The 18,572-nt window shown below is 45.9% G+C and overlaps 2 protein-coding genes across 2 annotated transcripts in view; both read right to left on the bottom strand.

Annotated features, from left to right (window-relative positions):
* On the bottom strand, positions 1-3,650 carry LOC136959000 (RING finger protein 11). Its single transcript, XM_067253182.1, has 3 exons — positions 2,990-3,650; positions 2,152-2,321; positions 1-2,066 (listed from the first exon to the last, which is right to left on the bottom strand). Exons 1-3 carry the CDS (start codon positions 3,110-3,112, stop codon positions 1,895-1,897), a joined length of 465 nt encoding a protein of 154 aa, XP_067109283.1. The 5' UTR covers positions 3,113-3,650; the 3' UTR covers positions 1-1,894.
* A 5,767-nt stretch (positions 3,651-9,417) lies between these two features.
* The window catches only part of cacna1eb (calcium channel, voltage-dependent, R type, alpha 1E subunit b), a 36,347-nt gene continuing 27,192 nt past the window's right edge, over positions 9,418-18,572 (bottom strand). The window contains 20 exon segments of the mRNA XM_067253726.1: positions 9,418-9,927; positions 10,071-10,240; positions 10,387-10,525; positions 12,156-12,258; positions 12,398-12,504; positions 12,621-12,721; positions 12,828-12,935; positions 13,068-13,173; positions 13,287-13,383; positions 13,707-13,834; positions 14,772-14,946; positions 15,151-15,242; positions 15,477-15,542; positions 15,766-15,885; positions 16,132-16,212; positions 16,322-16,432; positions 16,668-16,832; positions 17,022-17,223; positions 17,495-17,632; positions 18,129-18,289. Coding sequence (XP_067109827.1) covers positions 9,418-9,927; positions 10,071-10,240; positions 10,387-10,525; positions 12,156-12,258; positions 12,398-12,504; positions 12,621-12,721; positions 12,828-12,935; positions 13,068-13,173; positions 13,287-13,383; positions 13,707-13,834; positions 14,772-14,946; positions 15,151-15,242; positions 15,477-15,542; positions 15,766-15,885; positions 16,132-16,212; positions 16,322-16,432; positions 16,668-16,832; positions 17,022-17,223; positions 17,495-17,632; positions 18,129-18,289 — 2,880 coding nt within the window.

The following is an 18,572-nucleotide window of genomic DNA, read 5'->3' as shown; positions in this document are numbered from 1 at the left end:
TGACCGACAAGTGTGCTTTCTTGTTTATTGGTTATCTTTACATGAGGTCTAGTTGCCTCCCAAAAACAAAGATTACAGGAGATAACATTTACTTTTAGTATCCTGCAGAACTGAAATGAAGAGAAAAACACTCCAAACCAAAAAAGCTAATTGAAAAAGTGTGTCATCTCCAACGTCGATCACACTTTAAGAGAAACATCTCTCTCACTCTGAAACTGCAACGGGACAGAGGTTTGCAAACAGACTCAACAGTGTACACTAATAGTGAAGGTTGTTGTCTTAGACACATTACACAATGGTATCACACAATCTAAGACGGCTACACAGAAAGAAGGTATCACTACTAACATATGCAACACCTCAAATGGAAATAATTGCAGCATATTACAAAAAGGCAAACAAAGATGTAACTGTAGAGTCTCTTTCTGAACATACCAACAGGGTATTGATTCAAAGGGGGTTCTGCTTGTGAGCAGATCAGATTCCGCTTTTTTTGCATCTAAATGTGGGTCTTCTCCAACCTCTGTCCCTTTCCTACCATTCACACACGGCTTCAAAAAGCGAATCAAAACAAAGTCACACTATCGAATCACACAACTTATAAGTCCAGGTGTTCAGGCTTACTTCAATGTGGTAGGTGACCAACGGTAGCACTGACAAAAGCATTTGAGTGTTCTGTCATTTCTGCATTGCGGAAAAAAACAAGAAATCATACTGATAGTGCAAGGTTATAGTTTTATATATTAATATAATGTTTTCCGTTATTGTCCTATAAGTAAAGTGCAAATCTCTGGATCAGATAAATGTGTTTGCAAGCATTCCTAACTTTAGACTGATCCTCCTGACCATGCACAAATGAGCCCTTTACAATTGGTCGACAGCTATTCCACTCCACCTATGTGTAACTCACCAACAGTACACAGTGCTATAAAGCTCTTAAGTTTCTTTTCTGGTCATTTGGACTAGCGTAAGGGGTCCCATTATTGTCCACCTAGCTCTAGCAGTGAAGCCATTGTGGTGTAACATAAAAACCTAATGAGGACAAAAGGTTAAGCTAAATGTTTACATACATATATCTCCCATTTAGACACAATAAAGGATGGACATTGGGCGATTTCTGCAGTGTGCAAATGTTTGTTGTTGTCGATGTTCAGGATATTAAGTTGTAATTCCTATATACTGTACACCGATGTAAAACTAACACAGGATATTCAGTCTGCTTACCTACATATCCACCATGTAGGCCTTTTGGGGGAAATTACCTTTGATGATGAGTATGCACTTGGTCTTATTGATGCAATTTCTGAAATTTGACAGGACTTCCCTATTGCCAAATACAGAAGGTGGACAAGTATCTCATTTACATCTACTAATCATGTGGTCACTAATCATTATGACTGACAGACAAAGAAAACCACTGAGACCTGCTCAAGCGGAACTGCATCCCAACACAAACTCCCACAACTCTTCATCAACACCAAGCTTATCCAGTCTTATGAACTTTCCGGAACACGCCCCCTACCACGAAGACACACAAACACACAAGTCACACACATACATGCATGTATGTCCTAAACAGGCAACTGTCTTATCGAGATTTGACTTCGGCTGGCCTTCCCTGCACCAGCCAGCCCATGCCGTCGGATGGGCCAGCATGTTCTGCATCACGAGTGTTAACATAAGTCTCTCATCTAGTCGACAGCCTCAACAACTTGCTGCATCTCACACTGTACGTGTGAGGCGAGAGGGCGGAAGGAGCAGGCAAGGCTGTATGGGTGGGGTGTGTGTGTTTGACTGAAGTGTGTTTCTGAAGAAGTGTTTCTGAAGGCGGCCCTTTGGGTTGCGGTGGGTGGGGAGAGGGTGGTGGGTTGGGGGGGGGGGGTCTGGCGCAGGTTCAGTTGGTCTCGTAGGTGGAGAGCAGGGCGGCGTCCACAGGCTCCATGCAGGAGGGACAGGTGAAGGAGCGCATCAGCCAGTCGTCTATACAGTCCATGTGGTAGATGTGCATGCAGGGCAGGAACCGGATGGGGTCCCCGTACACAAAGTCCATCATACAGATCACACACCTGCAGAGAGAGGCAGTGGTTAGAAATGACCATATTCGGATGAAGGTAACGGACCTGGCCCTCAACTTATCCCGGGGACGCTTACTCTCTGATCTTCTTCTCCGAACCGTCGCGCCCGCCGTCGTACACACCCCTGGGGAGGTGCTGGATGAGGCCGATTCGCTGGGCAATACGAACCTGCTCCTCCTCTGTCAGCTGGGTGGCCAACCGGGCCTGGCTGGGGGTGGGGTGATACATGGGCATGTGGGCCTGCTCCTGGATCACAAGTACAGAGGGATGTCAGCTACAACACAGCAGTATACAAACCCATGGCAAGATCAGTAAACACCTGGGAGTGGCAACATCATGAGAGATACAGTAACTGTGGTGTACATAGCATTCATTCCATTGCAAACCAACTGCAGAAAAAATGCAACGCAGGCATTTTGGCCAGTTTTAAGGAAAAAGCATCTTTAGATTAAATGGATCTGTTGACTAGAAGTATAATAATAATTTAAAAGAATGCTCTGTCTGGACATTCTTGGCAAGCCTGTTTGTAACACATTTGTGAGGCTGAAAAGCAAAAAGTGCCAAGCATGTTTTTTCTTTGTGTGGATATACAGCTATTGTTGAAGGTTGACGAAGAGACTTAAATGTTTCCTTTGCAAATGTCAAAGTAAAACTGGAAAGCTTTTAACACAACTAACCTACCTTTATAATATAGCTAGTTAAGCCATGAGAGTTAGGCATGGGTCACAAGCATGGAACTTAAACATTATATATCTATTTATCTATTTTCTTATACTTCAGTCTATCAAAACTTAAATAATGTTATTGTAAATGTAATTCAACAATTTTCAACGCGACATCATTAAAAACGATTCCGCCCAGTAAACGCAGTCTTAGTACTTCTTAATTAACTTTAACGTTATCTGAAGTCTAACCTGATAAGGTGGAGGTGGTTCCATGTCTGGGTCTGTCCCGTCACCATAACTTGCTCTGTCTGACTGGGATTCGTGAAGCAAAGAAATATCGTCCGACGTCGGCGATTTGAGACAATTGCCCATATCCTCTTCTTAATAGCCCTTGTATTTCTGCTTAGCTACCTGGCTACAACTAGCTACTACAGACCAATAGCTTGTTAAACTTGCCGTTGTCCGTTTAGCTACCTGGCTAAGATACAACTCTCTCCTTTTTCAAATTAAATGACAATGGTTATTATTGTTAAACAACCTACTAAGCTATCCGATACATGTTATTACGAATATAACCGAGCACTAGCGTCCGAACATCCAGCGATTCCTAGCTATTCAACAACATTATTACGATCATAGCATCTGAAAACAAAGGACCCTGGTTCTAACTAGACTAGCTACAGCTACTAGTAGCTGGTTGCTACTTTTTCACTTGCTAGCGACTTCCTACGAGACTAATGTCAGTCATTCCTCGGTTTACGACTTCGAATAGAAATCGCCCACCTAACAGCATCTGACAGCAACAAGCCTTACAAAGTGATGTTTATGCGAGCATAGGTCATGGTCTCAGTTGTCTATTGTCAAATAAGGATTTAATCATGTTCTCTTTTTCAACCCAGGACAGCTATCCGTCCATTGGATATGACGTAAGGGTTTTAATGTTGTTGTGCTTTGTCAGGGGAGAGTTGGTTCTGCCAGAGCCCGTCTACGGAGAGCCTATCTACTCCCTATTAAGCCCCATTGTACCTAATTTGGTTGCAGTTCCACCAGAGGTGGACCACCGGGGGTGATCGCCGGCATGAGGTAATGAGTGCAAAATGAATGGGAGTCTATGGAGCTAGACGGCTAAATTTGTCTCAATATATAAGTTCTTTGGTGGAACTGCAACAGTTCAGAACCCGGAAGTTTCCCGAGAGTGACAGTTTTCCCCATATTAGACGTTCTCTGCTTCTGCGCTTCCATTGGACGGCTGCATGAGACGTCACACCAACAAAACGTGTACCAGTGTGTGAATCCCAAAATACTGTATGTCCACAGTATATCCAGTACGTAGAAGTTTGCAAGACGGCCATACCTATGCAGACATCCCAACCTGCAGAGACTCATTTCCGGGAGGTTGCTCCCCCGGACGCAATCAGGACGTGCGATATGCACCTATCTCTAACAGAAATGACCATTAGACAGTCTCTCGCTCGCTCGAAATACAAAATCCCCAATTTCCGGGAGATTGTACAGCGTTTGCGGGCGTCAGGGAGCCGCTATTGAAATGCGGGAGACTCCAGGACCTTCCGGGAGACTTGGGATGTCTGCCTATGGGTCATTGTTCTATACACGTTTAATATGTGTGAGTTCATAATGTTTCAAAACAACTTCCCTAAGATCAGTGTATCTGCTTTTGAAGAAGATGCAAAAGCAAATCTACAGACCCTTCAACCAAAACGTCATGGTTGCTCAATGCTCCTACCCTATCTATGACAGCCTTAAATTTTGCTGAGGGAAAGTCTAATATCCTTTTCCACCAGGAAGCAGTTATTTGTAAAATGGAAATAATCATTGCCAAGCCATTTGTGCTATTCAAATATAACAGTAAAAAAAATAAAACAGGCTACGGGCTAGTTTGTATCCACCTTACAAGGTGCAACACCTTGAAAGCAAGAGCCACAGGGTGTAGCTACCATTAAAGTAAGTAAATTACTGGTCCAGCATTGAAGACCCTCCTGTGTGTTTTGCCTGTTTTTGGAAATGTTGAGCGATTCAGTGCAGTAAATTATTATTGTTGGCCACTAGCTTGGGCACATGATGTTAAAAAAAGACCCTGATTTTTTTCAACATACTTTTCAAAAGATTGTAGTCACTTAATTATTTACTTGTTTTCAAAAGAAAGTATATATTTGTTTGGTCAATTAAAACTAGAGAGGGTACAATTTCTGGGGAAATTGTAGGGTGTGCTTGCTTGCGTCGGTTGCACAGGGGTCCGTTTTTGAATGACATTTTTACAACTGATTTCTGTATATTTTATATGAAAATGCATACTTATTATTTATAAAGATTAAATAGATTTAAAAGCATTTTTTTTTGCTGCTCATTTACAACTGAAAATACGAGTGAAGTGTAGAATGAAATAGATGTCTTCTCATTTCCCCTGCAAGAGGCAGCCTCATCGTTGAATCAAAACGAATAAATTTGGCAGACCGGTGTAAAAATGGACCTAATCTCTATGACTTAAACGTCATTTTAAGTTTTTCCCTTCTCGTGATATTTTCAGGCATGTAGCCTACTCATTGCATTCATAAAGAACCCCCTTTGAAGATTATTCTACAACGTTACCCGGCAGTAGAAGATGGAATCGCGATTCAGACAGTCCCATCTGCTAACTGAAAATATGCCCCCCAAAACGTAAATAAGCTTGACATTTATTTAGTGGAAAATCGCTCATTCATAAAAAGCTCACTGGTAGCGATCATTGTCAGTAACAACGCAAAATGTGATATAGCCCTGTGTGGAGAAGCTACCCCGGTAAATTGTACTACTGCGGTACAGTACTACTAGACTACTGCTGTGTTCGTCTTGGTAGCGATTGCGTTGGTTGAATTGGATTTAACGTTCCGTTGTACGGTTTAGGCTGAAATTAATTATTTTCATGAACAGATTGACAATGTTTAGGCTGTAGCAATGAAGTTCAGGTTAGTAGTTTCCAAAAGTAGATGTGGGCCTACTTCCTTAATAATATCAGCTAATATTGTACATAACATTTCATAATTGTGTTTCACATCACAAAGTAAAATGAGTAAATAGTTATCACCCTGGCCTCTTTGCTTGTGGCGTTCCTGCAGCTGCCTTGCAGTAAAGCTATAGTTAGCCTAGCTATCCCCCAAGTTAACAGATGTGAAACAAATGTTCTGCTACAGGTAGTCACGCGTGTTTTCGTGACGTTAGTGACGTAGTGACGTTAGTAACGTCAGTGACTGTGGCTAGCAAATTAGCCACCGTTAGCTTCACATTTCACCACAAAAACGCAATTTCTACTTAAACCATGCAACGGAACGTAAATAAAAATACAACCAACGCAATCCCTACCAAGACGAACCTTTTGACACCGCCGTTGTGTATGTAGTCCAAATATTGACTGATCCATAGGGGGGCGAAAATAAATAATAAATATATATGTGAGAGAACAAAGGTTGTGCTCTCGCCGAAGGCTTGAGCACACCCAATGACCTCAAATTGATGCAAAATACAGTGTAGACATTATAGGTTGTGAAGCACTATTGTAGCTGGAAACAGCAGACCTTTAATGAAATATCTACTTAGGTGTACAGAGGCCCATTATCAGCAAGCATCAGCCGTGTTCCAAAGGCACTTTGTGTTTGCTAATACAAGTTCATCATTTTAAAAGGCTAATCGATCATTAGAAAAACCCTTTGCAATTAAGCTAGCACAGTTGATAACAGTTAGGCTAATTAAGCAACTATAAAACTGGCATGCTTTAGACTAGTTAAGTGTCTGGGAGGCTACAGACTGGAGGCAGGGTCACAGGGGAGGCTGCAGACTCTGGTGGCAGGGTCACAGGGGAGGCTAAAGACTCTGGATGCAGGGTCACATGGGGAGGTTGCAGACTGGAGGCAGGGTCACAGGGGGAGGCTGCAGACTCTGGAGGCAGGGTCACAGGGGGAGGCTGCAGACAATGGATGCAGGGTCACAGGGGGAGGCTACAGACTCTGAATGCAGGGTCACAGGGTGAGGCTACAGACTCTGGATGCAGGGTCACAGGGGGAGGCTACAGACTCTGGATGCAGGGTCACAGGGGAGGCTGCAGACTCTGGATGCAGGGTCACAGGGGGAGGCTGCAGACTCTGGATGCAGGGTCACAGGGGGAGGCTACAGACTCTGAATGCAGGGTCACAGGGGAGGCTGCAGACTCTGGATGCAGGGTCACAGGGGAGGCTACAGACTCTGGAGGCAGGGTCACAGGGGGAGGCTGCAGACTCTGGACGCAGGGTCACAGGGGAGGCTGCAGACTCTGGATGCAGGGTCACAGGGGGAGGCTGCATACTCTGGAGGCAGGGTCACAGGGGAGGCTGCAGACTCTGGATGCAGGGTCACAGGGGAGGCTGCAGACTCTGGAGGCAGGAGAAACTCATATACACACATAGTTATACATATACACATATATATGTACATACACTCATATTTATACATAAACACATATAGGCCAGGGATGTAAATGGATATTAGGCCACACAAAAGTATGCCCTTGACACAAAAGTATGCCCTTGTGTCATACTAAAATATATCTAAAATATTATATATAATATTTAGAACTAGTACATTTTGAGCAAGTAAAAGGAGATGATATGAACTATTATATATCATATTTAGAACTAGTACATTTTGAGCAAGTAAAATGAGATGATATGAGCTGAACAAATATTATACTGTATATATTAATTTATAGTCTTTACATGGAGTTTGTATGTTTAGAGATCTAATTTCATGTTTACCTTTCATGGTTTATCGATTATCTTTCTTACATCTAAAGGCAATGACTTTCTGAATGTTTGATTAAGTACTTTGCTGGTATTTCACAACTTATTGAGTTATTTAATTGAATGGAAGTGGCAAGCTTTGATAACAAATTGTGTGTTTTAATGATGCATGAAGTACAAGGATGTGGCACAATCCACTCTTGACCTTGCATTTGACAGTGATGGTTACTGCATTCATTAATAAAGCCAAGAATGTTTTAGGTCCACTCCCTTTTCTTTCCTATAACTAACAATCAATACAAATAAAAATATATACTAACTAACTAATGACATCTGAATGAAAATCACTGTAAAAATGTTGCATGAGATTTTTTTTATTCATATATACAACTATTATACACATATAAACCAAACAACTATTTGCATTCCATGAACATTTGATTCAATTAGTGTTTTTGGTTAAGTGAGTTTCACAATTACCCTTTTCAGGCAAATAAAACATTTACAACCTTTAAGTAACATTCCATACACCCCTCTATTCCATTTAAAGCAGGTGAGTTTCAGTGTGTTTTCTCTACATCTTATAGCATGATATTTGTACTGTACATTATTAGTAAACCATCTCAACAGGTAAATTAGTGTGTTGTGTTAAAACATCTTTCTACAGTCTCTGTGTATTTTAATTCATACAGTATATTCACATTGTGGAATAAAAATGCACGGTAAACATTTGCAGATGGAATTGTCCAGAATGAAGCAGGCTAAATCAAAAGGAGAGAAAAAACAGACAGCTACATTGCACAATATGCTTTATGAAATTATTCCACAATGATGCGGAATATAAAATGGTAATTAAGCAGTAACATATTATCTAAAGATAATAACTAATGGGCATTATGAAATAGCCAAAAATAAAACCAGAAACAAGAAAAGTCCAAGGAACAAAAAGAAATGTGCTTGCTCATGTCACTTGATCAACAATGCTCCTAAGCCAGTTTCTGTTATTTGGTCCTGTGTAGCCCAGCTGATAAATCACAGTTTGGTTCTTTGTGAAGGATGCATACTGCTATAGAAGCCAATTATGTAATTTTGTGAAAGTGTCGGGGGTGATTGATTGACTGCTTGGTGAAAAACAAGCATATAAACCATTTATTGCTGACAATAGAGTCTAAAGGGACAATAAATATGTAAAACTGATTACAAAAATGTCAGTAACCGACAGTTTTTGAAACATTTCGGTATTCACAGCATTTTTGAAAATCTGTTCCTGCTTTGGCCAATTCCCTTTGTGATTAAATGTCAACAAATGACAAAAACCAAGGGGCAGGCCGAAGCAGAAACCCACAGAACTGTTCTTCCAACAGGTTTCTGCTCCAAACAAGCTTTACAAATAGTATTAAACAGTTAACCAACATAATAGATCCTATATATGTTGCCAGTTAAACTGGTATGAAACTCCTTCTATATGGCCACATATATCTTTCAGGTAATTGTATGACAAATCACATGTATTTACAAAACCATGGCTTTAAAAGTTATTGTTTCTCATTATTTTGCACATAGTAACAAATTCACACACTCCACAGACACACTGTTAAGAGCAACACTGAATCAATGTTAGAGAAACACCTTCAGAAATGGCAATACCTATTGACATGAACCACATTTCTATCCTTTCATTTCATTTTTTTTTTACTGTATATCAAAGGCTATTCAAGGTTTTTATTATTACTCTCTATTTATACAGAGTAGTTATCAAATAAATAGTCCTTCACTGTGTGAATTTCAATATGATTCCACTTTCAAGAGGTGAAAACCATAGTTTTGTTTGCAATAATAATGACAGTGTCCCTCCTCAGCATCCCAGTAGAAGGCTTGTCCCTAGCAGCTTCTTCATGTACCCTCCTCTTCCTAGCACCTGTCGTCCTCCTCTGTGTCGCTGAGGGGGCCTGTGACAGAGACCGTTTGGGCCAGGCGTTTCCGGAAGTGTCCGTTGGGGACCTGCCAGCCGGTCCGCGAACGCGGGTGGGCCGAGCTGACAGTGTTGGAGCGTCCCAAACTGTGGGCCACGGCTGCCTCGAAGGTGAGGGTCTCCATGTGGCCGGAGGGGTCGGGGCTGTGGTCATCCTCCTGCATGGCCAGGTAGGGCTCCGATGGATAGCGACGAGGGGGAGAGCGCCGGAAACCTGCCCCACTCTGTCCCTTCCCTGCCCCGTCTCCGTGCCCCCAGGATGGCTCCCCGCGCCTCTGGGTCTCTGGGCTGCCGCGCTCGTCTTGGCCCACGGAGGGGTGCGTGCGACACACCAGAGGGGAGTAGGAGATGTGCGGGTGGGAGCGCGTGGGTGTCTGGGACAGAGGCCGCCGGCCACTAGGGGTGCTAGACTCAGACGTGGAGGGTACCGGGCTGTCTGAGCTGTTGCCCTATACACGCACACACACAGACAGACACAAGATAAAAGAGCTCAAACTGTCGAATTACGTCAATTTCAGTCACATATTACAGCGAGTCTATTCTTGATCTAGGTTGCTGTGTCATGGGAGCAAACAGTGGGCGTGCCTGTTACCTGTTTGTCCAGAGGGTGTGTCCGGCCCACGCTGGAAGAGAGGGACGGCTGCTGACTTCTTTCCTCCGAGTTGCAGCGGGACGTGTCCGGGGAAAGGAGGTGACGACGCTCCTTGGAGCGCCCGCGCTCCTTGTCCCTGCCCCCCTGCTGCCAGTGGTCCGAGCGCGAGACTGCACAGACGGCGAGGGGGGGAGGGGGGAGTGTGAGAGTCATACATCGTTCCGTGACGTAAAATGAAAATGAAAACATGCAGCGTTGTGAGTTCCGTTATGACTTGAGTCCAGGGATAGTTTGGGGATGTCCAGGGACAACTGACCTGCAGCCTTGTAGCTCCTGTGGCGCGGTCGGTACAGCCTCTCAGGGCTGCTCTTCTCCTCGTCCTGCCACAGCCCGTTCACCCGCTGGTCAGCAATGGTAGATAAGGAGCGCTTCAAAGAGCCCCCAGACATATCCTTCTGTACCACACACAAACACATACACACGCAAACATACACGCACACGCACATACAATACAGAGGGAGAGACAGCCAAAGGCCACAGAACACAGTACGCACAATTTTATTACTCTGTATGAATTCTGCATACTTAGATCCATGCAGCATTTCATTCCTCACACGTATGCTCCCTGTTGCAGGGGAAACCACCGACCAATTCTATGCATCCCCGTGCTCAGCTTGCTCATGTCTGGAGACCAAAACCTAAATGTCAGGTCGAACGGTAACCTAACACCAAACCTCGTCTTCAGCCACTAACAATGGAAAACAAAAAGCCCTTGAATGACCCCTCTACAGGCATCCAAACACCAAGACACAAAAACCCCTTTATGATTTCCATCCGAGGGACCCCAGAGTTCAGTCCCGCTCCTTGTCACACACTCATGCACATCCGGGGGACGCGGGCCAGAGTTGGCTGGGTCCCTGGAGGTGTGTGTGTGTGTTCAGAGGGCAGTACCTGTGGATCTACAGCCAGGCGGGGCATGGAGGAGGCTCGCACACACAGGCCCCTACCCAATGGGAGCTCCAGTGGGCCCCAAGTCAACCCACTGCACCCCCCCACCTAGGTGAGCACACACAGAGGGAAGACATGGTACACGTCAGGCTGCTCCATATGTGGGGCGGTCGGTTTATCGGGTCCCAGCCCAGGAGGGGTTTACAGCTAGGGCGTGGTCGAGAGGGCGAGAAGAGAAGCTCGCTACATGTGTATTATGTATCCTATATATGTATATCCTCCAGAGACGACCTACAGGTGCATGGAGGAACCATGGGCCATTCAGTAAGAAGCCATTCCAGACACAGAGAGACATAACCAACGACAACAAGCCGACTGAACCCGGGTGGAAATTGTTTCTGAGGGAAGTAGGAACCGATGGCGAGACAGTATACGAGAGACTGGACACAGGAACAGCAGAGCAGCAGCAACAGAAGCGCATCGCTACATCAATATAGGGGTAAGGAATGACACAGGGGCCTCCGGGATCCACAGGCATGCACTTGGCCATCAGCATGAGCCAAACAAATCTACCTGCCTCCAAGCCACTCACAGTACACCATGGTAGAAGTTGAAACAGTGGAAGACAAACACCAATATCTGAAGTGAAACTTGACAGTTCCCTTGGTAAACACTGCAGACCAGTTCAACCAGAAAAGCACAGGCAGACACAGCAATTTGGCCGCACTTCCGAATGTCGCTGGATTAACGTTGCACAGAACAAAAAGAAAACAAGAATGTCGTGTTCTGCTTTTCTGCTTTTCAAGAATGTCGTGTTCTGGAAAAGCACCGGAACAGAAACTCAACATCAGCACTCTAAACAGACGTTAGACCCAGTCTAGGTACATATTATCAAGGCGTTGCTTCAAGAGAATCTCGAGAAAGATGAAACTGTTAAAGCAAGGCTTCGGCATGGCGGTTCTCATCTCATCGCGTTGCTCGATATGTCACTCATTCACATGACTGAGTAGCTCGAATCTCTTCGAAGGCTGCTTCGCTTGTTTGTTGGTTAAGTCTAGTAGTAGTTGTCCCAGTGTGCCAGGAGGTTGAGACTGGGGGATGTGTGGCTTGTGTTTGGGTCTAGTCTGGGCTCCTCACCCCAGAGAGCTCCTGCTTGGTGTCCAGGTCTGAGGTCCGAGGCTTCATGCAGAGTAGCTCCTGGGGGGAGATTGGACTCAAGGCCACAAAGCCTCCTCTGGTCCTGCAGAGGAACAGGAGACTTAGAGGAAGACCAAAACAAGTACTCACGCTATCGAGTACAAATGTGTCTGCGCTCTCACACACGCACACGCTGTTGTGTAAACCCCAACCAGACACATACACACAGAGGGTGAACTCACAGTGCCGACCCAGCGCTGTGGGGCATGAGCGAGAGGGGCTGGGTGTTGGACAGGATGTCATCGGGGAGGGTGGAGGCATCCAGACTTTTGAACATCAGACTGCTTTTCTGCAGAGACCAAGCAACACAACGTTTGGCCTTTCTCCTAACCCCAACCATCCCCACTCAAGAGACTCAATCTTCTCCAAAAATGACAGATGGTGTGTGTGTGTGATGTAGCTGACCTGGGCTTCCACTTGCTGTCTCAGCTTCTTGGCTTTGTTTTGCTTGAAGTAGTCCATTATCATCATGGAGGCATATATCTTCCCAACGGTCATGTCAGTATCTGGAAGAGAAATGGACCATACAAAGACACAGACACACAAAACAGTCTGGTCAATGCCTGCGTCTCTGGTCGATCCTTCCTGCTGGGTCAGTGATGTGCTGCAGACCTTTATTGATGGGCACCAGTAGGTCCAGGGTCTTCTGAGACAGATATGGCCAGATGACACTGATCTCCTTCTGCAGCTCAGTGTCCAGGGCTATGCGGTCCTCCCCTCCTAAACACACACAACCATACACTATTCTGTAGTCCCATAATCCTGTTACTTATGATATACTGTTCATGATATGAACTACAACTCCCACAAAGCAGAAGGTTATTTCCTTGTGTGGTTGGAACGACACCGGACCTCTTGCGATCTTGACCTCCAGGGCAGTGCGGATGAGAGACATGAGCGTGGAGGTGAAGTGGACGGACATGTCCTCATCCACTGGCATGTTCATCAACACCAGCCTCTTCAGAAAGAGAGAAAGAGAGAAAGAGACCAAGAAAGAGCAAGGGTCAAGTGGAGAGATGTTGACAACGACCTTGACAGTAGCTACAAAACGTAGATAGGGTTCTCCCTCACCTTGTAGGCCACCTTGGCAGGACACTTTTTCCCCAGGCCCAGTGGGGGGGACATGTGTGTTAGCATCTCATACATGGCTGTGTAGTGGATACGGCCACTAACACAGCACAGCAGGAGAGGGAGAGACACCACCACACACAGACACTGGGTTTAGAATAGCAGAAGATTTGGTAGTGGTGAGAGTGTGTGTATTTGTGAGTGTGTGTGTGTGTGTCTGTATGTGTGTGTTTGAGTGTGTGTTTGAGTGTGTGTGTGTGTTTGAGTGTTTGTGTGTGTTTGAGTGTATTTGAGTGTGTATTTGAGAGTGTGTGTGTTTAAATGTGTGTGTGTTTGAGTGGGTGTGTGCGCGTGTTTGAGTGTGTGTGTTTGTGAGTGTGTGTGTGTGTGTTTGAGTGTGTGTGTGCACAGTGGTTCCCTCACCAGGCAGCTCGGTCAAACTCTCCCCAGATGCGGACAAACTCATCCAGGTGATGAGGACCCAGGATGGAGGAGTCCCGGGTCAGGTACTCAAAGTTATCCATGATGACAGCCACAAACAGATTCAGCATCTGGACACACAGCACACAACGGGAAAGAGGTTCGGAGTCTAAACAGTTCTAGGAGAGGATTGTATGTTCGGTTGTTAATGTATCTGCAAATATATCCAGTGTTGTAATTGAGAGAATGTTGTTGCACTGTGTCTCGTAAAACAGCTTGTTCCTTGGCATTAACCTCTGTAACACTGTTAGAACTGTTCACTTATTCACCTGCTATTTGCACTATTTGTAACTTCAGTCAGTTTGGATAAACATACCTGCTGAATGATTATGTATAAATGTGTTTCTTATATACTAGTGTAATAATTGAACCAATACGCTGTTCCTATTGGTCTAGAAGATGTTCTCAAAAGTTAAAAAATCCGTTTATATACCTCCTGAAAGTTCGCAGAGGTAAATAAACGTTTTACGGACCTAGCAACAAAGGGTTGCCTTGGAGATGTAGCCATTGACCTTAACAACGTGGCATCTGCTCGGCAACAAAGTCGCCTAAAAAGCCTAAAAAAAGCCTAAAACAACCAAATACGGTTTTTGCACAGGTCCAATCGCTTCCCGTTTTAAAGACGCATCTGAAGCAGACAGAAGACGAATTGATGTTGTTGATATGTTGCGTTGGAGATGTAGTGACGTCACCAGTGCAAGTGCAGCTGATTGCTCTGACAACATGGCGTCTGCTCCAGATTCGCCGTGTTTGATTTGGGATCTTCCCACATACTGTTGTAGTATATAAGAAACCACATGTTTACTCCTCGACAGGTCAGCAAACGCTTTGTCGCCTCGATTTGTTAAAACGATTGGTTTGTAACCGACCTCGACCTACGGTCTCGGTTAACAAACGTTTTAACAAATCTCGGTTTACAAAGGCGTTTGCAGACCTGTCGAGGAGTAAACATTTGCTGTTTGTGTGAATGTGTGAATCTGTGATTCTGTGTGTGAGCGTGTCTCTCACCAGGAAGGAGCTGAAGAAGATGAAGGACACAAAGTAACAGTAGGCAAACTCGGTGCCACAGCCCCCCTCGTGGTCTGGAGACATGGTGAGGGGGGCCAGGGAGGGGTCTGGCTCGCACTCCTGCCCCCCCAGACACGACAACATGATCTCCTGCCAAGACTCCCCCGTCGCACTCCTGCCAATAACACAGCCAATCAATCAGTCAACTGATCAACCAATCAAACAGCAGATGGAAGGTAAAGCCATTTCCTACTCCCTTTTGCCTCTGTGCGTGTGTTACAGCCCTTTTCTTACACAGAATATAAAGTATGACTCTTTTTGACCGGAATCTTCTGAGCCTGACCTGATGAGTCAGCGTCAGTGATTCACTGTGCCCTACCTGAACAGCAGCATCAGAGCACCCGAGAAGGTCTTGAAGTTGTTGTGTTGGTTGATGTGGCTCTCGTCATTGAGCTTGATGTTTCCAAACACCTTGAGCAGGTCAGAGGAGAGCAGCGTACAATAAGGTAGCTAGGTCACCCCTTCCACATCTGGAACGCCTACGTGTTTCTTAACATTCGCAATCAATTTACCGATAACATCTACCTGCTGATTGGCTCTACCACAGATTATGGGTTTCTTTTATCTTTCTGTACAATCTGTCCCAAAGCGGGTTGTTTGGTAGAGATGTATGTTTTCTCTCGTCTTATCTGCTTTTGACTGTACCTGCATTCCAATGATGGCGTATATGAAGAAGAGCATGGCTATGAGCAGGCAGACATAAGGGAGAGCCTGGAGAGAAGAAGGAACAAACAGCTGATTGGGACAAAAAGCAAACATTTCTCCTCATAAAAACATCTCTGACAAAAAAAACAAAACCTCAATACAAAACACTGCCCCCTGTTGGAGATAAGACAACATAGGAACGCTGTCACCAGTTGACAGCTGATCGTTTCCCTCCACATTCGGGGTTTATTGTTCGTTTTTGTGAACTGAGCACTTGAAGCCGTCTGACCTTGAAGGATTGCACGAAGGTCCACAGAAGGATGCGAATGGTGTACCCTTGCCTCAGCAGCTTGATCAGCCTGGCTGCTCGGAACAACTTCAGGAAACTCATGTTGAACGTGTTGACAGACTTGATACAGAGCAGATCACAGGAGATGGAGAGAGGAGGGAGGAAGAAATGGTATGAGAGAAAGAGAGAGGGAGAGAATTAGAAAGTGGGTTATCAAGGCAGAGATATGCTACATTTGATTAAAATCATGGGATTTTATACATCATTTATATAATATACATGATATATCATATGTATTTTCTGTAAACATTATTTGCATCCAAAACCCCTTAAGGATAATATTACCTCAGTGAAACAACATCTCACCTGCAAATCCACAACTATCTCCGTAATGCTGCCCAGCACCGTGATGAAGTCAAATATATTCCAGGTGTCTCGAAAGTAGTTCTGTAGGAAAGCACGGAAACAAAAGTCGACCATGAAAACTCCATATCGATCGACCAACCTCACCTACATCACTGACGGTTCAAATCCTGACAATTGTTCTGCTGCTTACAACGAATCCAAAAGCCATGATCTTCAGGATGCACTCCAGGGAGAAGAGCACAGTGAAGGCTGTGTTGAGATGTTTCAGGACGGCATCGTAGGCCGCCGGGGCAGAGTGATACTGGACAGGAGCACGACAACACAGCAGGGTTAGGACTGGGAACCACGGCACCTTGAAGCTCCGACATCACAGAGCTCTGACATCACCGAGCTCTGACATCACAGAGCTCTGACGTCACAGAGCTCTGACATCACAGAGCTCTGACGTCACAGAGCTCTGACATCACAGAGCTCTGACATCACCGACTGGACGCTGATATCCCCCCCGTCTGCTCTGTCTCCCTCTGAGCACCTACCTTCATCATGAGGACCACAGTGTTGAGGGCGATCATGACCAGTACGGTGTACTCGAAGGATGGCGACACCACAAAGTGCCAGAGCCGGTACTGGAAGGTCTGCCGGTTCTGCGGCATGTAGCGGGTCAGGGGCTTGGCGCTGATGGCAAAGTCAATGCATGCCCTCTGAGGTGAGGCGGGGGGGGATGGGGGGGGGGGGGGGCAGGGGTGAAAATCCAACCATCCGTCAATCAGCACAGATTCAAATGTTAAATGCCAAATCATTCTGTAGCAGAAGGAAATGAATTGGAGGATGAGGCCGTTTTACACCCAAATCCTCCAGACATGAGATGAGACCCTCCGACGGCCCTGTACCTCGTTCTTCTCCAGGCTGCACTCCTGGATCATCTTGTCCCCCTGCTCCTGGAAGGTGATGATGATGAGGGCCACGAAGATGTTGACGAAGAAGAAGGGGAACACCACAAAGTACACCACGTAGAAGACGGACATCTCCATCCTGTTCCCCCGGCTCGGACCCCGATCCTCCTCCGTCACATCCACCGAGTGCTGCAGGACCCTGGGGGGGGGGGGGAGGGAGGGAGGGAGGGGAGAGGGAGGGAGGGAGGGGAGAGGGAGGGAGGGGCAGAAAGGGGGGGTGAGGGGAGGAAGGTGGCAACACAGGGAAGGAGAGAGTGGGAGGACGGCAGGGAGAGAGACAAACAAACAAACAAACATGTCACACAACATCAAAGGAGAAAACCAACTCTGAAATCACTACTTAGGCTTGAGAAACCCAATATCACATGGCGAGTCAGTGTCCGTCAGGAGAGGGGGGCAAGGGGACTCACTGAGGCCAGCCTTCTCCAGTGGACACGGTGAAGAGAGTGAGCAGGGCCCAGCACACACTGTCATAGTGGAACTCGTGCCTCTTCCACTCCCTCCTCTTCACCTCCTTCTTGTCTCGGCTGTAGTCGATGTAGTATCCTCTGCAGGGACCAGAGGGGGCCCAAGGCAACCAATCATTCCATTCACAACGTTTTAATTCAACCTCCTTTATGTGGTGCGAGCTCCAAAATAGTACGGCATTTTAATATGGGAGGAATTAGGTTAGAGTGGAGGACCATTGATGGGATACAGGTCATCTATGCTTTGTGGGTTTATGAGTGGATGTTACAGTGCATCAAAATAGATTTTGAGTGACAGAATATGAGAGTGTGTGAAGTGCATGTTTGTTCCGGAATGTGTGGGTTAAGGTAAGTGGTGAGAAGTGGGGGGCTTTTGTATATATATATATATATATATTGCTTGTACATACAGTACATTAATGTGTGAGTGTATACAGCGTTTGTGTGTATATGTGTGTGAGAGAGAGAGAGAGAGAGAGAGAGAGAGAGAGAGAGAGAGAGAGAGAGAGAGAGAGAGAGAGAGAGAGAGAGAGAGAAAGAGAGAGAGAAAGTGTGTGTGCGGTGGACAGCCACTCACTGGCACTCCTTCTCGGTGTTCATGGAGCCGTCGTTGCAGTAGAAAAACTTGCCCTTGAAGAGCTGCACAGCGATGACAGCGAAGATGAACATGAAGAGCTGGTACACGATGAGGATGTTCAGCACGTTCTTCAGGGAGGTGACCACACAGTCAAACACAGCCTGGAGAGGAGGAGGACACAGGGGGAGAGGGAGGAGGAGGACAGGGGGAGAGGGAGGAGGAGGACACAGGGGGAGAGGGAGGAGGAGGACACAGGGGGAGAGGGAGGAGGAGGACACAGGGGGAGAGGGAGGAGGAGGACACAGGGGGAGAGGGAGGAGGAGAACAGGGGGAGAGGGAGGACGGGGGGGGGGCGAGGAGTAGAAAGAGGGAGGAGATGGAGGAGACACAGGGAGGAAAGAGGGGGCGAGGGAGGGGGAGGAGAAGGTGGAGGAAGAGGAGAAG

Source organism: Osmerus mordax, chromosome 16, assembly GCF_038355195.1.
Source record: "Osmerus mordax isolate fOsmMor3 chromosome 16, fOsmMor3.pri, whole genome shotgun sequence".
Lineage (NCBI taxonomy): Eukaryota > Metazoa > Chordata > Actinopteri > Osmeriformes > Osmeridae > Osmerus > Osmerus mordax.
This window is presented reverse-complemented; position numbering and strand designations above follow the sequence as displayed.